General features: G+C 43.1%; 1 protein-coding gene across 1 annotated transcript in view; it reads right to left on the reverse strand.

Moving 5' to 3' along the window:
• COL6A3 (collagen type VI alpha 3 chain) overlaps window positions 1–15290 on the reverse strand; it is a 291731-nt gene that overhangs the window by 133928 nt on the left and 142513 nt on the right. Inside the window, exons 20-23 of the mRNA XM_069225565.1 lie at window positions 15199–15243; window positions 14532–14585; window positions 14171–14233; window positions 42–107 (exon numbers count right to left, since the gene is read on the reverse strand). Coding sequence (XP_069081666.1) covers window positions 42–107; window positions 14171–14233; window positions 14532–14585; window positions 15199–15243 — 228 coding nt within the window. The remainder of the gene's footprint in view (window positions 1–41; window positions 108–14170; window positions 14234–14531; window positions 14586–15198; window positions 15244–15290) is intronic.

Genomic DNA, 15290 nt, shown 5'->3' on the forward strand with positions numbered 1-15290 from the left:
AATAATCTGTGAGAGACAAGACAAAGTCACAGGATACTTACCAATGGACCTATTTCACCCTTTGGCCCTCGGGGTCCTCTTTGAGTATTATCTGTCCCAGGCTCACCCTAAAAAAAATAAAAGCAAGTGGAAACTATTAGGAAAATGTTTTGAGTAGGCACAAAATCTCCAACATCAGGCACACGTTAAACACTCAAACTGCATAGAGGAGCAGTAGAATAAGTCACCTACCTGTATTAGTTCCGTAGCAAGAGTATTTGTGCCACAGTCATAAGCTGTAGAATAGCTACCAGCAGACTGGCCAAACCTAGACCAGCTTTATTTTTTTTATTTTTTATTTCTTAAACATTTCAGTTGTAAGAAAGTTTCTTTTAATCACAAAGTAAAAACATACACACTTTACAAAAAAATAAATCGGAAAATGCTAATACTGAAAGCCATTTTAATTAGCAAACTCTGCTCCCCAGTGACAACTATGCTTCCAAACAGCAAGCAAATAGGAATTTCCTATAATTCTTGGGAGGTTACCCAAACTTGAGAGCCTCCAGTAACTTTTCCCTCTGCAGCAAGGAGTCCTGAATTACGGAAGGAAACAATTTTCATGAAACGTCCTGTTACTGCTTTCGCCCTGGCAGGGTGACCTCTAGGGTATGGAAAGGCTCTGTTTGACTTTTAGTAATAGCATTTAATAAAGAAAGAATCTATTTAATAGTTTTGGTGCTTTAAGTGAAGATGCATTTTGAAGTCTTCTCCTCTGGCAAGAGGCCAACAACTCTGTTCATAGGACGACTTTAGACCCTACTTTCCAGCAGCAGTGCCTGCTGTAATTTTAAAGTGGTGAAAGGTAGAACCGGAGGTAAGACTAAGAGCCTAATTTCGTTTTTATGTGACAGCCCATTTCTCCGCCAATAATTTGCTCAGCACCCTGATGGAGATGCTTCCTGCCAAATTTAGAAATACCACCAAGCAGGGAGCATTGGGAGGATCCACAGTCATGGCGGTTTCAGTTAATGCTCTTTGCAGTTTGGTGCAGTGATCTGTTAAAATGAAGGAGCCTTGAACCGCCAAAATGTTTTCTCTTTTTTTCAAATAGAAAATCAAGACGCAGGAATTTCGTTTTGAAAATGAATAACATAAAGCCTCCCTCGCCACAGCAGCCATCCCCCATGGTGAGGGGCATGTTGTGTTTTTTACACCCCTTACTGCCAGGGTTTGCCTGGTGATGATGGACAGTAAAAAAGGCTATATGTACACCCATACTAATTGGGCAGATGGGCATATAGCCAATTCTCCGACAGCCATTATACAATTATGGCCACAGCAGTGAAAGAGTAGTCACCATCATGGCCAAGGTATGGTCCATCCGCAATTAAAACAGCCGGGCGGACCACTATGTTGGTGGCGAGGGAACACAATCGCTGATGCGACAGAGTTGCCTCTCTGCCAACACGTAAATTAGGCCCTCAATCTTGAAACTGCCAGACCAAGTAAGTGCAGCGAATGAGCATGACTTGCCAAGAAGGTTCAGTAACGTATACAAAAAAGTGATGGATGGAATGCATGAATTAGTCTCACCCACTGATAATTAGTTTGGCCGCATACGACTTCATCACTATTTTGCACACTGTGCCACCTCCGTTTGGACACAGATATATACAAATCACTCTCAAACTGACAGGCAAGGTCCTCCCTAAACCAGAACACAACCAACCTAGGACCCGTTTCACCCTAGTTAGGTCATCTATGTATAGCTTGATTCCAGGGACAGTGTATGCACAGGACCCACATCTGGGCATACTTCTCCCACTAACAATGACTTAGTAAAGCATACAAAAATGTGATGGATGGAATACTTTAATTAATCTCAGCCACTGGTATTTACTTGGGCTGCATCCTAGTCCATAGTAGGCCTGGGTGGAGTTCACGGAGTTCTTCTATGAGTCCGCGAAGTGTTGAAAAAACTCTGCTGTGCTACCGAGAGTTCCGAGAGCCGCGAAGTTTGGGTAAGTCACACTCATTCTCAGCTCTAGCAACTTCTCCTGTGCTGTAAAATTAGCACAAACGGCATCATGTGGAGCGCCATAGGGTGCTAACCTCTTTCTGCAGCTCAAGTACATTTTCTACTCAGGCGGTAGCTTCATCAATGCGAGCGGTAGCTTTCTCAATGCAAGCAGTAGCGTCCTGCTGCAACCACCCGTGTTCGGAAATCTCGCTCACCATTTTCATATTTCTCTTGCTTGGGGAGTTGTGGGAGAAAATAAAATCTTCTCTGCGTCGCTTCTCTGAGATTTTTGGAACTCCGTGCTCTGCGCGGAGTGGGCAAAATTCTGCAAACTCCACCGGCAGAGCGGAATCCTTCACCCACCCCATATCTATATTTAATTTACACGCCATGTCACCTCAACCAAGAGTATTCAGCGGGTCATTCATTCCAAGAGAACGTTGTGTTAAAAAGTTGTGCATTTTCAAGCTCTTAATTAGACTTTATAGTAATACATTTTACTAGTATTTGTAAAGAAACACTCACAAACCATTTTAGAGAGTTCCTAGTTTGCAAATGAGCTTTACCGCCCCAGGGGTGCAGGCACCAGGCAAAAAATGTTGGATGTGAGAACTCCCCATGAAATTTTTGTAAAATTAGTTCTCTTACCTCAGTGTCAAAAAGGCACATTGGGGATAATGGATGCTAGCCAGATAAGCAACTAATAAAGGTAACGTCAAATGAACACCACCTACCAAACTAACAATCAGGATTTACACCAGGATTCAGCATTGAAACAGCAATTTTTAAAATACTAGACAATATATCCCGTGTAGTGGATAAAGGTGACCTGTGCTTGCTTGTGCTGCTAGACCTGTCAGTAGCTCTTGACTATGTCAGTTATAAAAGACTACTGCAGACTCAATATCTGATTTATGTGCTGACTGTAATGAAGTTTCTGAATCCGTTGAACATTTTATGTTTTTCTGTCCAGCATATGCCCTCTTCCGGCGTAAATGGATTCGTCCAGTTTGCCGGAATACGGGCATAAGACAATGTAGTATCGCCCTAAGGATCTTGAAGAGCGATACCTCACCTGCCTTATTTGTGCTGTTAGCAAGTTCCTTGTGGCCGCATGGCATACAAGTACTCGTTTTTTAAAATACAGTTATTTGTAAATATGTATGCTGCAAGGTTATGGAATGAGAGTTTTACTCTATTATAATTGTTGATTGACGTCTTTTTTTAACTTTTCATATTTTTTTGTTTTTATTATTCAAGTATGTAATCTTTGGATTATCGTGATTTTTTGCTTTAATGGTTATTTATGACCAAATAAAGCTTGTGTTGATACTGCAGACGTGAACACTGAATAGTCTTTCGTGACAAGCTTCAAATCCTACCATATCCAAGTTACTAGTGAAGACGGAAGATCACACCTCCACCATTTCCAAAATGCCTTGCAGAGCCTAAAGAGGCTCTATTTTAGCTCCTACCACTATTCAATCTCTTTATGGAGCATCTAAGCTTTATCTAAAGCACTTTGGTGTGAAACTGTATCCATACGCAGATGGCATCCAACTATATTTAAAAATGTCACCATTTCAAGAAATCTTGGCCCTCAGAATCTGCCTATCCAAACTGTAAACATGGATGAGTAAGAAATTCCCCCTACTAAAGTCCCCAAAAAACTAAATTCCTCCTCCTCTCAACTCCCCTCAAAAACGAACTGGACGTATATCTATTGGAATCTCTAAACATGGAGGGTGTCTCATGCAACCAGGGGCGTAGCTTGGCCAGTAAGATTGGCAGGATGGAAGCTTCAGATTTTGCAACAATCATGCTGGCATATCACGGTAAAATACATAGGGGGTCATTCTAACCCTGGCATGACGGGGGCACCGCCAACAGGCTGGCGGTGCCCCGCTGGGCATTCTGACCGCGGCGGTTTGACCGCGGTCAGAAGTGGAAAACCGGCGGTCTCCCGCCGGTTTTCCGCTGCCCATTTGAATCCTCCATGGCGAGCTGCGCCGCCATGGGGATTCTGTCAGCCCATACCGCCATCCTGTTCCTGGCGGTTCGCCCGCCAGGAACAGGATGGCGGTATGGGTTGTCGTGGGGCCCATGGGGGCCCCTGCAGTGCCCATGCCAATGGCATGGGCACTGCAGGGGCCCCCGTAAGAGGGCCCCACAAAGAATTTCACTGTCTGCATTGCAGACAGTGAAATTTCGACGGGTGCCACTGCACCCGTCGCACCTTCCCACTCCGCTGGCTCCATTCGGAGCCGGCGTCCTCGTGGGAAGGTAGTTTTGCACTGGGCTGGCGGGCGGCCTTTTGGCGGTCGCCCGCCAGCCCAGTGCAAAACCCAGAATACCCTCAGCGGTCTTCCGACCGCAGAGCGGTATTTTGGAGGGGGAAGTCTGGCGGGCGGCCTCCGCCGCCCGCCAGACTTAGAATCACCCCCATAATCTCTTCCCTTCCTTGTGAAAGGATTGCAGTGGTTGCTGCTGGCGGGTGGCAACGCTCCTTCGCCCTTATGGAGGAGCCACCCCTGGTTCATTCTACAGGCAGATATGACCACACCCACAATGGCAGCGATGTAGGGGTATATCTGAAGGAGGGCACCACGGTTTGCCTGAACCTCAAGTCTTTATGGCTCTACAATAGCTGCCACATGCAGCATGCTAACGTCACATTGATTCAAGCCTGAAGAGAAACAAAATAACAACTTATTACTTTCTCTTTCACTCAGCGCCTGCAAGGCCCACTTAGAGAGTGGGTGGGCCACTGAGAGTGAGATAGAGAGAGAGAGAAAGAGAGAGAGAGAGAGAGAGAAAGAGAGAGCGAGAAAGAGAGAGAGAGAGAAAATTCTTCTCTTAGCACTGCTCATCTGAGATGGGAAGAGGAACCACAGAACTGACTGGGACAGAGTATATGCGCATCAAGGCGCCCTAGAAGGGAAGAGAATAGGAAAATCGAAAGTATGGGGTATTCCACAGATGAAGTGCTTGGAGTGAAATGAAGGCATGCACAGCAAGAAAGAGGTTACTTTCATCCGAGAGGGACTGGCTTTCATGCAATTTCAGAGTTTGTTGACACCAGGCTGGTACCTCTGAAAGGCCAGTAGGGCTGGGGCAGTGTTAGCAGTGGCATAGCGTGGGGGGTGCAGGGGGGGCCGGCCGCACCGGGCGCAACATCTTGGAAGAGACTCGAGTGCTAAAATCCCCGGGTTAGGGGGCGCAAATTACTTGTGACTTATTCTTCTTTATCCCTATCAGCATTTTAAAAACACATATCTGCCAGTAACCACATTTGTAAAAGGAAATTGACAGGATTGCCAACAGTGTTACAATATAGTGCAGGGTGCATGTGCCAATAAAGTAACAGAGCTTAGAGTCTGAGATACACCAGACCCCTCACTCAACATCCTTAATATATTTCATTTCCAATCTTCAACAAATTAGAAAAGTGGCTACAAGACTGGCTAACATTTTCTTCATCACTACCCCTTCTGCACTGACAGCTTGTAATGCTAGACTCTTATAATGTTTTTCATTGGTAAATAGCTCAGTACTGTTATGGCATCTGATAACCTACTACTTTTGAATCCCTCTGGGTTTAAACATGGAGGCAGGATAAATGAATAAACAGACATACATGCCCCACTTCTGGCTATATTAAACTAATATTAAAATATATTACTATTCAGTTAATGTCCTCACTGTACTTTGTCATGTCACAAGAACTCCCACAACTGCATTTCACCAACGTGGTCTTATTTCTTTAGCATTTAGTGAACATGCCTGTACAGTGCCAAAGCTAGTGTTACATCCTTCTTTCCTTGTTTAAAAAGATAAATAGTGAAGTGAAAGCATAGTTGGTTGTAATACCTGCCCTTTACATCACAGCCATGGGCTGAACTGTCCTGTCTAGTCCACCTCTCCTAGAAGGGAGGGAGAATTCGGCAGCATTAGACCAGTCATAAATAATACCTCCTCCTTAATGTCACCCTTTTTAACTTGGCAAAGAACGTAGTTGTCAAAAACATTCCACGCCCAGTCTGTTACTAGTGGGAACAGGTGGATAGATGCATGTGAGTGACATGGATCTCAGAATATGCTCCAGGAGCGGTACAATAACCAGACTCTAGGAAAATGTCATTAGTGCCACTGGGAAGCCACACTTCTCATGCAAACCAGATGCACATGTTCAGTTGCCCACCAGCCAGTGCGAGGCTGTGGCACCTCTACTCAGAGCACGGCTAGCCTCTTATCGTATTGCATGACATTGACATTGCATGACACTAAAGTGTGTGTTTGCAGACTCAGGCACATGTGTAATCAGGATGAAATCATGGACTAAAGTATAAACCACCACTGGCTGGAACCTTAGTCTGCCGCTACTCCCTCTCTCTCTGCTTTATTTTTATAGTAGAGTGCAAACCTGGCCTGAAGTAAATTTCTGGGCCTAGCCGATCAAGTTGTCCTGCTCTTTTATCATACTTCCTATACATGCTTCTTGCCATCCTGGATGCTGCTTGGTCCTTGAGTTTGGAAAAGCAAAGTTCAGGACCACTGCACTTACATGCTGCATTTGAAATGGTCAACTAATCAATTCTGATTAAGAGGTGAGCGACAATAAGTATACGAAGAACATGCTTTGACTAGCTTTCCTCACTCCTGGGTAATTTATCACAGGCTTTCTCTCCATCACTTTTAAGGTCTTGTTGCTTTCAGATCTTTTGTGATAATCGTTATCTATCTAAACCAAAATATGTCTGCTTTTCTGAATGTCTTTCTGCCTAGCAGTCATGGATAGGTCAAATGACTTGAAGCTAGATATTGACAGGAGCACGGTTTTGTCTTGGACGAATGAGAAGGTTACTAGCCATTGCTTAAATCTGGACCTGGTGACTCAGTACTCTTTCTAACCAAAGAAATGGAGAACCTAGACTTCCTCCTGGATAAAGCTGGTCATATCACTGTAATTGTTTCTTTCTTCTTCTATCAGCTGTGTCTCCTGGAGAAAATCTCCCAATGTCTGCTGGATGAATTACAACTGATGTATATATTCTCACAACTGAGTTGTGGTAGTACATCCTCTCCAGGCCTAGAACCGCACTCCCATAGGAAAGTAGAGTGGCACCAGAGCCTTGTGGTCAGACTCATCTGCAGTTTCTGAAAACATGTTGCTTATGCTCTTTAAGACTACATTGTCTTCACTTGCCATCTAACACCACCCTCGACCCTCTGTTCAAGGCTAAGAAATCCAGCTGTAGTGGTCCATGCATAACCTTCGCTCCAAGTCCATGTCCCTAAAAGGATTCCCAAGTATAAGCACACTTGCATTCACAGCTCTGCATTCTTTACTACTATCTCTGCATTTTACTCTAATCAATCTTCAGGTGAGCCTTAAAATTCTTTCTCTTTTGGAAAACCCTCCTCAGATTGGCTTCTTCATAAAATCAAGTTGACTTGCCATGGAGCCTTTGGTCATACGTGTATTCGATAAGTATTTCTCAACCAATTAATCTGTTAATCAAGTTGACGGAAATTCTCCATTCCAGTTTTAAAGGTTATTTATGTGGTTTATACAGTGTGGTGCGTAAAAGCTGGCATAGCAATGTGTCTGTAGTTGAATAATATGTAAAATGCCACCCAGGTAATATTTGTAGCATGATGGATAAACATGCCCACAAAGAGGAAAGGCTATATAACTTGCTATAGAGTACTCTGTAACTATTACCAGATTTGGTGTAGTCAGCTGTCCCTAGCACAATAAGCAGGTATGTCTATGTAATTCTGATGGGGCAATCATTTCTGTGTGTATTAGAATGAGAAATACCCAGTGCTGCTGACCTGGAATTACCACGTCCCCTGGTAATTCCACATTTCTAAGGAGACTCTCAGGGTCCACTTGTAATAGCCTTTACTTTGACCCCAGAGTTACAGACATCCTTGATATCAGTAACAATGGGAGTCAGAGATATCCAGTGCTATACAATGGGACTCAAGACAGACGCTAGTTGGGCAGGGTACCTGGCAGTTTCCTAGAGTGGGAGCTCTGCCAGTTTAGCAGGATGGGAGCGCTGCCAATTTATGGCAGAGTAGTATGATCCATCTATAAATGACCCAATTCATTTTTGTTTTTGGTGGATAGATTTGGTTTGCAACTGAAAGTCCTTTGGAAAACTACCCCTATAGAGACCATTTTTTAGAGACACATTTAAGTGTTGTTCAGGGGCACTTATAGTCAGCCCCTAAACTCCCAAGTTCAGACTCTGAACTCCAATTGTATAAATGGTTATAATAATACTACTGATAATAAAAAATGACAGCAAGTTTATCAGTGGCAACCCTGCTAATGCCTTTTGAATGCAGATGGCAGAGGTGAAGTTATTGTACATAGTGGTGGGTGGTGAGTGCAAAGGTGTGGGTACTGCAGGGGAACACCCTCGTCATTCCTTGAAGCGGAGGTCCTAAGTTTTAGTTATATCACAGGCTGTAGTCTCCACTGGCTATCTATCAGAGCCAGCATGACATTCAAAAACTGCTGCATTGTGCACAAAGTCATCCACAAAAACATCCCTCCTTGCTTAGCCAATCTACTTGCTGTCACTGGTGGTTCGAGAGGCTTGAGTAGTCAGCAAACCCTTCTTCTTTTTTCACAGAAATTCAGAACAGTCATCGCACAGAACAAATCTTTCTCTGAAAAAGCCACAGCAGCCTAGAACTCACTGCTGACCCTTCTGTGAACCTTCTGCAAGCAGCTCAAATCTCATTTTTTATAAACAGTTTCATTTGAGGTATGTGTGGCTACAGATACACATGCTGTGCATAGGCTATAAAGCAGTCTTACCATGAGCACTGGCTAGCCTGTGGATGTTGCAGTAGACTGAAATAGCATACTGAGCATAGCCTTAGCAACATTAGCTAATTGGTGTGCTAGTACATCTATACAATAGTGTTTTGAAAAATAAATGTGTGGTGTAGACCAAGTAGCTGCTTTGCAGATGTCAGCTATGGGAATGTTCCACAGGAAGACCATAGAGGGCCCTTTTTGTCTAGTTGGGCTTTGGAGGAATAGGCAAAGCCCTGTTGGCTTTTGCATAACATTTTTGGATACATTTCACTATCCATCAGGCTATGCCTGATTGTGATAGAGCCCTCTCTTTATGAGGTTTGAAAATGGCAGCAAAGAGTATTTCAAGAGGGCTTTGAGCTGTCCACTTAGTACATTAGGGCTCGCTTAATTCTGCAAGGGAGTTAGGTTGAGGAAAGAAAACTGGGAGTTCTATAGAATGATTAAGGTGGAATGGTGAGACCACCATAGGAAGGAATTTAGAGTTAGTGTAAAGGACAACCCTACCCTGTGAACCTGAAAGAAAGGTTCTTCCAATGTTAAAGCTTGGAGGTCACTGACATGCCTGAGTAAGGTGATAGCAACAAGTAATGTTACATTTCAAGAGAGGAATTGAAGGGGGCAGGAATGGAGGTGCTTGAATGGCAGACCTGTAAGGCTTGTATTCACGATACTGAGATTCCACACCAAGGGCTGGGTGACCCTTTGAGGAATGACCCATTTGAGACCTGTATAACAGATTTGAGATCAGAATCCTGAAGACGGAAATGTGTTATCTGTTTTGGAGATAAGCAGCCACCGCAGCTATGTGGAGCCGGACAGAGGTGAAGGCTAGTCCACACAGCTGACTACACAAGCTTTAGCCAGCTCCCTAATGATGCCCAAGGCTGGTTTAAGCTTTCCCTTCAGCATTGGGAGGTACTGCATGGACTGTGGTGAGGAGGAGAGACTTTCCAGAAAGAAACCCTCCTCAATGATATCCCTATGCATGTCACCTTATGGAATGAGGCCACCCTATCAAGTACCTAATGACAAGAGGTAGTTTCATCTTGCAGGGAGGTACAGGCAGGGTAGAGATTGTGGTTCATGTCCCCTATAGGTTCTACATCACAAGAATCCGAAGGGTTGTCCTGCAGGGTCATGTCATCTAGGTCCCCTGTGCCATGATACCCAAAGTCAGAGTGTGGTGATCCCTGTGGCATGAAGTGAGGGGGTTCAACAGGGAGAGAAGGTATGAAAGGGGAGGCCTGAGGCGGGGGAGGGAGACAGGGGGCAGCTGGTTGAGGTTCTGATAGCATTGTTGTGCTGCTTCCACTGCTAGGCACATTTGAGACTAGCTTTAGCAGGATGCATTAGAGGACCAAAATAAGAGTAGGCTTAAACTCTTATCTGAACAAAACTCAGAATCTATTCCAATTCATGTTGTAAGTTGTGGAAGCTGAAGGGGCTTGTGCTTGTACACAAACATCTCTACAGTAAACATTTGCAGAATATCTAGATGTCTGAACTCTAAGTAACAAGGAGACAGGCTGTGAGGTCAAGTATTCCAGGCTGGCAAGGAGAGATTGGCCTCCCTGCTTGGACAGAATTTATCTTGAGGGTCAAGGGTGGTGTGCTTGAAAGTCACACTGGGGCTTCATACTGGTACTGCCTGGGACGTGCTGGAGTGCTCAATGTTATTTTGCATGGCTCCATTTGTGTTGTGCCAAGGACCCTCAGAACCAGAGGGAACAGCAGAAATGTGTTTGCAGATGATGGACAAATTCATCTAAAACTCTCTGAGTCCCTTGTGAGAAATACTTCCTGGCAAAGAAACCACAATATCATCCTGCTCTACTGCAAACAGACCTTCTTGAAAGTGATGCTAGAAATCGAACATTTGCTGCAGCTGTTCCTAATGTGAGCTCCCACTTGTGACACTCGTAGAGGGTAATGCTGAGGGCCTCTGCATTTTTGCTTTGCAGCCCCGAGGGATGTTCTACTGATGATGTTGGCTATCACCTAGTTCCATCCACTGCTGTGCATCTTCCCATAGAGCATAAGATCTCACCCTGCCCTGATTCAGATGTAATGCATGGATGTTGTGTTGTACGTCTTGATCAAGATGGAGGTGTTTCCGAGACATGACATGAAGCATGGAAGCTCTGGTAGATTGCACAAAATTAAAAACTGTATATGTGCAGACTTTCTACTGTGTCCAGTAATTTTCCATTCATATCTATATTCTGCATGTAGGATTCCCATCCCTCCATCATCACATCCATTAGCCGAATCTTTTGAAGGTGTGGATGTTGAAAGAGGAGACCCTTCAACAGATTCTGTGGCATCCTCTACTGTAACTTGTGTGCAACTGTCAGCATGTCTACTGATAAACCATCATCCTGTCACGACTGGGAGTCCAAGACCTGAAGTCTGCAATGGGAAATCAGAAGGTTGCAGGAAGACATGAGGCCCCACAGAGATTTGTACTAATGGACTGGCACTGGTGAGAGGTCTGAGACAGATGTTGCTAATTTCACTAGTTTTGTCTGCCTTTCTCTCGAGACAATGCATTTCCTTGGAATGTGTTGAGGAATGACACCAGGAATGTAAGAGTCTTTGCAGGGACTAGTGATGTTTTTGCCTTGTTTAGAATTACTCCAAGGAAATAGTGATAGCATAGCCTTAATGCACGCCCTGGTTCTCCTACTATGGCACATTTTATAAGACAATTGTCTAAATACAGACATACCTGGCACCTCTCTTTCTGCAGATGTGCCAAGACTCCTGTGGCTGATTTGAGGGGGAATAGAAGTGTCCTGAACTAATAATGCTACACTCGCAAAGTCAATCTCAGATGACTAGTGATGGTGGAAGACATATAAAACTGGGTATACTGAAGGATCAGTGATGTCGGGAAATTCCCTTTACAGTGTAACCACTCAGAAGTACTGGCTCCACAGGAATCTGTTCAAGTCTGAAAGATCCAGGATGGATCTACAATAGCCTGTATTTTTTACCAAAAGGAACCTGAGGCAAAAGCCTAGATTTTGCTGCCTTTTCAGCATTTGTTATTGCATCTTTTAGAAGTAGATCACGGACCTTCTGTTGCAACTAATCCAGGTGGTGATGGCTCTCCCAAGCTGGCAGGTGGCTTTTATAGAAACCCCTATGCGTGCCCATTGTGGATGTTCTGGAGAACCATTTACTCCTCCTATTTAATACCTTGGTTGTATGCATGCAACCCACCTTGCCTTTTATCTGAATTCTTGTTGTAGGATTATTTTAGTAATATTGTGTAACCCTGATCATGGTAGTATTGTTGATACCATGTGGATTGCTTGTTTTGGGAGCTACACTGCAAGTAGCCTCCGTAGGAAGACAGAGTTCTCCAGGGACCTTTATATCTAAAATCTGCAAAATTAAAGTGTTTCAAGGGGCTGTGCTCTATTGGTATCTATCCCAATTTCTTGAAATGGTTTTGCCAAAGAGTGTCTGGTCATCAAACTGCATGCCTGTAACTTTAATCTACACTTCCGGCTTAAAGTATGCCATCTTTAGCCATTCATGTCACTGAAGAACCACTTCTCCTGCCTGCTGATGGGATCCTACATTGGATATGTCCATCGCTGGATCTTTGTTCGTGCCTGATAAATCAGGTTTTTGTCTGAAAATGGACCTTGCCACTTCATGTTCATACTATGGGTGCCAGTCCAGCATTGGAGGGATGTCACCTCACATTTTTGGTGGTCATACCACTCCAGAAAAGCCAAAGAATTTGCTGCTTTTACTGTTGCTGCACTCATGACATTCAGTCTTCTACCAACAACATCTACGCATCTGTCTGCTTGTAGGTGGAGAGGTCACCTGGATGGGATTGTGTGATGTATGTTGCTCCCCTGCTATCACTGAATCAGGACAATGATGACCAGTAGACGATGAAATGTTGAGTTCAGGGCACTGTATGTCTTGTCTGTGGGCAAGACTGCTTATGGAACTGTGGGTGGAATTGTCATCCACTTCACACTCTCCTGCCAGAGAAAATCCAGGATGGGAAGGGACTTCAAAAATGTATTAGGTTGTTCATTAAAATCATAGTGGAATCAGTGTTGCTCTGTTGAAGCCATAACTAATCCAAATGTCATTGCTACTCTCTCCAAAAGGGCATAGAACTTCGATATTTTATCTGCAGGTGAAAAGGTTTGCATCAATGTGTACTGATCATTGTCTGGCATTGATTTCTTTCAGGCTGTTGTGTCATGATCTACTTCTCCTTCTTCACCATCCTCTCTTTCACCTGCCCCTACTCTCTTTCGTATTGCTCATCCTCTCTGTGATCATTGGGTTGTTCTACTAAATACTCAAATTGACCAAAACTGTAAATCTAATTGTGTGTCAGAAACTTAATAACAGAATTTGTGGTGGTTATGGTTTGTTATGTTATATGTTATGAGAGTTAGTCAGCATCTTGCAGATCTATGGGTATCTGTTAAGGGAAATGTTTGATTTACAGAGCAGATGGTAACACAGTCACATGTAACTTATTAGTACTATCCAGTGCATAAGGATACTCTGGCAAAAGGGGCCTGAGTTACTTGATGAAAAATGACCAGAACACAATGAGCTTCTACATAACAAGGGCCCTAGGGCCCTACCAGGCCACTGAGATCCTTTAAGTGGAGGGTCAAAAGCAGATGAAATTACCATTGTGCATGTGGACACAAGAGCAGTTACAGAATAGAAGGTTACTCATGAGGAAATTGTTATAGTCTTCTTGACAAAATGAGTCCATATCTAGGCCTGCGTTTCATTCAAGGATGTTAGCAGTCCCGTTTATTACAGAGTAATAGGTTAAAAGGCTGTATAATGATCTATATTCAAAGTATGCAAGACAGTTTTCTTCAAAGGATGTCAGGGTACCATACTCCAAAGGCTAGTTGAAGTCTCATTTGAAAGAGTGAGTGTAGTCCTTTCTCTAAGGCAGTATATGGGCCATACCAAAAAACTATATAGGGATCTTACTTACAGCTTCAATGACAGTCCGATGAAAATTTGCATGATGGTCTTAATTAAAGGTCATATAAATTACCAAGTATATGGTTGTTTGAAAGTCTTAATCAAATGTATCAAATGTTTCCGTTCTAAGATTAACCAAGGGCCTTGTTCAGAGACAAAACGGCTGTCTTACACAATGTATACGTTAACCACTCAAATGTTCTTTGAGTGTCCTTGGCAAGAAAAAGCATTTGGACCTTGGACCTTTAAGGTTACTCACATGTTAACTAAAAAATTACAGGCAATATCTAGCGAATCTGAAAACTTTCACATGACTCTAAAACGTTACTCACCGAGTCACCTCGAAGTCCACCATCACCTCGTTCTCCTCTCTCTCCTTTCAGTCCTTTATCACCCTTGGAAAAAAGTAAGAAATAATAAACCATCAACAATAAAGAAACAGGATGCACTATTGGGTTGGTTATCTAATAGCCACCTGTTCCTCAAGTGCTATACATTGATTTATGTTGCACATTATATTTTCATTTACACTGATCTAATACAACAAAATAAATCCCAGACAGTAGAAAAACTTAACTTCTCTGAGAAACCAAATGTTATTACCTCTGAGTGATCTTTTATTTTACAATAAAATCAAATATTTTCTCACCACAGAAATTAAAGTTATTCTGTTTACAGAGAAACGCAACTCACCCGTCCACCAGCATCGCCCCTCTCTCCAGATGGGCCTGGTATTCCCTTGTCTCCCTGAAAAAGAAATAGATTGTAGTTTAAAAACAAAAACATACCTAAAAAATCCATGTGCAAGGCATTTGTAGGATTTGTGACATTCTGACTCTGCAGCCCTTAAATCCATGCAAGCCTCTTTGAGAAAAGATCTGGAATTTGTATTTAGCCTCATGACTTCAATTTCATGATGAAGGGATAGATATCTAATAAGTGTTACCCACAGTAAAATGAGGCCATCTCTTTTACGCTTTATGAGTAGGCCATTTGGGTGGTCTTTCAGCCAGAGGAATAGCAATAATACGAAGCCCTAGAATCAGTCTAAAGTCTAGGGTAGAACATATTATATTTTATCCCGAAGTTATTTTAATAAAGAAAACAACTGGAGGAGGCAGATTTTCTCAAATTCCAACTTCCAAGGTATAGAAAATGCAATTTCAAAATATACGTGGTACAATTGTCTGTACTCCGAACTAGCAGAAGAAATGGGCCATCTGCTATATTACACTAAACATGTTTTCTTTGACCTAAGATACATTGAAGAACTGGATGCATTAAGGATATGGCCACTGTACAAACATTTTTACCTTGTTGATTCACCTATAACATATATAAGAACGAACACCATACTTACATCTTCACCATCAATACCGTCAAGTCCAAGTTCTCCCAATTCACCCTGTGAAACAACAGAAGCTTAATGAGCATCTTTAAAACACAATAAAT

This window comes from Pleurodeles waltl, chromosome 3_1, assembly GCF_031143425.1.
Source record: "Pleurodeles waltl isolate 20211129_DDA chromosome 3_1, aPleWal1.hap1.20221129, whole genome shotgun sequence".
In the NCBI taxonomy this organism is placed as follows: Eukaryota; Metazoa; Chordata; class Amphibia; order Caudata; family Salamandridae; genus Pleurodeles; species Pleurodeles waltl.